Genomic DNA, 5140 nt, shown 5'->3' with positions numbered 1-5140 from the left:
GTTACTAAGGGAGTCTTAAAGCCCCCCCCCCCTCCCTTTTTTTGTGGTACTTAGAAATGCTATTTTTGGGTTGTGCCTGAGAGTGCCCGTCCATTAAACTGATCCCCTTGGCCTTTTGGTCCTGTCAGCTCCAAACTGATCAGTACTGCATATTTTGTGTTCTTGGCATATGTACGTGGTATCACACACACAAATAAGTAAACACACACACACACACACACACTCACACTCACACCTGACAGTGTCATGTATCATTATAAACTTATTCGTGTAGGTTCAGGGCTCAGCGTCCGCTCTGGGCTGTGACTCTACTTTGATTAACTTGTTGTTTTCAGCACCATCAGGAAAGGCACAGTCTGTTAACGGACAAACGGGTCCAAGGATGAACGTTCAACCCTCCTCCTCTCATCAATGTGCAAAAGTTTACAAAAGAAAAAAGGTTTGGCGCAGTTTGTAGCGAATGCATTGAGAAACGTCTTAAATCCCATCACAATCCAAGTCTTTCACTTCCTCAAGGAGCTTTTGAGATGATAAAACAACGAAGCGGAGAGAAGGCTGTGGAGGAGGGTTGACGGTTCATCTACTTGACAAAACAACCAGTCCCCACAAAAACAGGTCTATTTAGGAAACGCACCAGTTTTACTTTTCACACAAGTATTGCATCATCAAATTTGGAAAAATGATCACAGACCACTACAATTATTAAAAGCCGTATTTCAATACAGCTTCTGCTTCAAATAGGACTTTGTTAGAAAAAATAAGTGGTGTGTGCAAGAGTATCTTTAAATATAAATATATCTCCGTTCACACTTAAAATTACTTTATCCTTAAGGAAAAAGGCATCTGTAGCCCTGCGGACGAGGCTTTATGAGAGGAAAGGATTTCCCACAGTAAGGCTCTCGATAAACTTTCAAAAACGAGCACAAAAAGTAGCCAACGATGTTAAACACGCCCACAAAACTATTTTAACTATACTTCAAGTAAAATCAAATGCTGGTAATGTCTGACATTAAGAAACAGCTTCAACATGACGACAAACAGAAGGGAAACATTTTGCTGTGACGCTCTTACAAATGAAAAACTGCAGGCAACTCCAGACATTTAAAGAATCTCTAATCACACACATACACACACGACACTCAGCATCTTGGCTCAACCATAAAACCATGCATTTTCAAGTGCAGTAAAACACCACATCTTCTTTGTCTCTGTTTATATATGTCATCTACAAGTATCTGAGGCAATATTAAATGTTATCATATACCAGTAGCAGCTAAAGTTTGGCTCTGGTGACATGCGGCACTAAAGACCCTTTCAGCATGATGTTGCCCACCCTCCCTGACCAGGCACGTCGGTTTGGTCCAAGTAGCAAAACCTGGCTTTGTCTGTATCCAACTACACTGCAAGGCCAAGAAAGGCAAGCTGCTGGGCTGGGTGTCCAAAAAGAGCAGCACTGTCACAGTGACCCAAAGGTGGGAAGAAACAAACGTTCTGGGTTCTTATAAGTAGCTTTACTTCCACATGATTATGTCAATATTTATTTGGGTGTAATTCCATACTGGCAAGTCCACAGTGTGCCAGCAAAAAGACATTGTTTCATCCAAAATTGAAGAACTGCTGCCTTGAAAGTGTGGTCAGTTTTAAGCAGTGGAACTATTTTTGGCAGTGAAACATTCCCAGTGACTCCCAGCCCAGACTCCCTCTGAAAACAAACACAATCAGTTCATGATCAAGTAATCCTTCAATCTATAAAACATCAAAGAAAGCGATGGCAAAACACCAATCACAACCTCCCAGAGCCCAAAGAGAAGTCTTCAAATGTTTTGCTTTGTCTGGCCAAAGATATTTCACTGACAATCACGTTTGACCCAAAAGGCAGAAAACACTCACATTTGAGAAGCTGGAACAAGCACCGTTTTTGTCTGAGAAATGATTGAGATTATTAAACGAATATCAAACTAGTTTCTGATTGATCTTAGTAAGAGTGCAAACTGTGAGTCCTACCAGCGCACCGTGTGAGGACACATCGAGTCAACAGTCGGCCTTCACCGACATTTGATTGTTTAGGTTTTGTTTCCTCTTGAACACAAAAATCCTTTAAAAATTATTTGAAGACCCAATTAAATATGTAGAGAATATTTTGAAATTTCAGTTTACTCATATAACAACTAGATTTTAGCTGAATAATCAGGCTGAACTGTCATTTTGTTTAACTTTAGTTTTTCATCTCAGACAGACCAGAGATATAGGCAGTGAGTCAGAAAGCTTTACTGAAATTGTACAAGAAAACAAGATTTATTTACTCAAGTCCCAGACACCTATGGAATCTGATTCAATGAGGTCATTTGTTTTTTTATCTGTGATTATGAACCAATTATTTTGTGGGAGATAAAACACAGTAATATTTCATAACCAATGTGATCTTTGTGTTTTTGTTGACGATGGCACAAACATCTTCTATCAGAGATTATTTTGTGATCAGGAGGAATCAAACTGTTTCAAGTCGGCATGAATGTAATTATTCTATATTCTGATCATGAAAAAACAAAACAAAAATAATCACTCACACACACACACACACACACACACACACATCCTTCAGATCAGCTACAATCCTGTGTATTGCAGTGTTTATCAGAGGCCGTCCATGTTAAATGCATTAGCAGAGCCACCTGAAGCAACATGCAATTAAAATCTTTCCATCCTACAGACAGTTCACAAACCAGGCACTTGGTTTACCTCCTCCAAAACTCTCTCCAGCTCTCCAACCCACACTGATTCTACTTGTTCACAAGAATGTCAAATACTGTACATTCCTGAATCCAAGTTCATTGTCACTTGCCAAAATTCACTCTCAACAAACTGTTTTTAGCACACGAATACTCATCTAAAACACTCTGCACCGAACCTGCTCTCTGCACCTTATTGCACTAAACTGAACTGGTCAGTTTCTTCTGTAAAAGCTGAGGGAAAGTCCGAAGGTTTGTGACAGAAGAAAAACTTGGCTCGCCTGCCAGAAATGAAATACAAAACAAACTCATAAATAGTAAGAGGAGTAAAACACACTACAAATGTTTGGTATAACAGTCTGTACCAAGCTGGACTAAGAGGGACACAAGTTTAAGACTGTTCTATTTGTGGCCTTGTTTACTAACAGTCCACATAATGCACCTCGCCTCACAGTAAGGCAACAAACAATGCCTCAAAGAACAGTTGTACGTGGCTTTGTTTAAAAAAAGTTTCATTTCATTCAGTGTCTGTGCAGTTACGTTTCTTATTGTCTGGCTGCATGACTGTGAGGAACCACTGGCTTAAAGGGAGAGTAACTGCAAAGGCAGCGACTGCCACTGCAGAAAACGCCACATATAATATCTAAAAAGGTGAAAACACACAAACATGTAAAACCACCTACAATAAAAAACCTGCAACATCAGGCTCACACCAGGTCCTCACCAGTTCTGCTTTGCGTCCACCTGTGCACCAAGACGTATTCATCACTTTTCATATTTCATATTTCTGGCTGCTTTGCCATTATTTAAACACGTAAAATACCCAGCAAATTAAAAGTCTGAGCTGCTTACAGATCTCAGTCGAGGACACAACTTGTGAGCTAAAAAAAATAAAATAAAAATCATCACTTGGCGATTTAAATACAGCAGAGGAGAGAGATACATGGGCAGGAGCACAGAAAACGACTGGCTGGTTTCAAATTGCATAATGTGACTGTAAATCATCTCTGCCTCATTACATCCTTACGCAGCCACTGTCGAGTTCCAGTTGCCAAAATTGCACCAGTACAGGGTTGAGACATGGCTGACAGCAGTTGGACACTAAGAGTGGCTGCGAGACAGAGAAAGGTGGAGGGATGTCAAGGGGGGTTTTCAGGCAAAGTACATGGTCCTCAGTGTGTCGTGGTGGATCTGAACAGCCTTGGCCAGGGCCTGGGGATCCCTGCCATTACTCTGCCCTGAGACGTGGCTGCCCCTCGCCCTGTCCGCAGGAAAACAAAACACCAGACAAGGAAACAAGAAAACAAGCTTATTATCTAGGTATGTTAATACCACCTGGCATGACTGAAGATCTCTCCGTTTCGATTTCCTGTTCATGAATTCTAAAGAATCAGTGCCCTTACAACATCCCCTAACACAAACCCAGGTTGACTATGTAAATAAATAAAACTAAAAAGACTTTCTCCCAACCTGTCATGTTCTTTGTCAACCAGGTGGTAGCGGGCACGAAAGGCCACCAAGTGGGCATAGTAAGCAGGTGCTGGGATGGAGACGGAGCGCGTGCAGCGGACGTAGGTGTGGCACAGCTGGTAGGTGAGGAGCTGGAACTCATCAGCAGTGAAACAGTTGTCATCCCACAGGACGTGGTAGTGGGAAGGCCGACTTGTACCCTGGAGGAAGGAAAGTGGAGTAAATCGCACTCCAGAGAAAGCAGCTCCATGGAGACAGGACAAATAGCAAGCAGCTGAAATAAGCAGGGAGGCCTGGTTGTTTGAGGCCATTATGGAAAGGTTACAGGTTTCCCCTCTACAGCAGGTGCTGCTGAAGTGTCAGTCAGTAACACAGTGCAATTCAAGGCCATGAAAAAGGCTTTGGACCGGGAGCTGGGCCACTGCAGGTACAGGTGTAATGATTTGCTCTATACAATGGAAGGTAACACATATGGATGGACATGCAAAAGACTTTATTTTAACCTGGAACCAGTCTCCAAAACACTGACAAAAAAAAAGTGTTTTGACTTCTCTCACTGAACTGTAACAACATAATCATTAGGTGCAACCTTACAAGCTAAAGAACTATAAATATCATCATGGTGCCTCATGCAAAAAAGCTGCTGAACTTTGAAGTCATCATGCTTTAAAACTACAATTTTTGTGAGTGGAATTTGTTACTACCTGTGCACCAGATCACAGAGATTTAACCGAAAACAGAGCTTTGTTTTTTAAAAGCCGTCTTGTAACGAAAACAAACATTTTCATCATAACTGAAATCTCTGGGAAAGTTCTACTTTTTTCCTCAACAGTGTTTTTCAAACTGCAATTTTCTTGACAGTCTGCGTCAGTTGTTAAAGGCTTACCTGGATTCCAGCGTGGCTACAGAGGTAAAAGTCAAACTCATAAGGGTGGGTGATG

The 5140-nt window shown here is 41.4% G+C and overlaps 1 protein-coding gene across 1 annotated transcript in view; it reads right to left on the bottom strand.

Annotated features, from left to right (window-relative positions):
• Positions 1 to 3191: 3191 nt before the first annotated feature.
• ago3b (argonaute RISC catalytic component 3b) overlaps positions 3192 to 5140 on the bottom strand; it is a 13674-nt gene continuing 11725 nt past the window's right edge. The window contains 2 exon segments of the mRNA XM_020597528.1: positions 3192 to 3990; positions 4200 to 4399. Of these exon segments, the coding sequence (XP_020453184.1) occupies positions 3882 to 3990; positions 4200 to 4399 (309 nt within the window). The 3' untranslated portion in view covers positions 3192 to 3881.

This window comes from Monopterus albus, unplaced genomic scaffold (genome assembly GCF_001952655.1).
Source record: "Monopterus albus unplaced genomic scaffold, M_albus_1.0 scaffold34.1, whole genome shotgun sequence".
Classification (NCBI taxonomy): domain Eukaryota; kingdom Metazoa; phylum Chordata; class Actinopteri; order Synbranchiformes; family Synbranchidae; genus Monopterus; species Monopterus albus.
The sequence above is the reverse complement of the archived record's forward strand: the minus strand, read 5'-3'. Positions and strand labels throughout refer to the sequence as shown.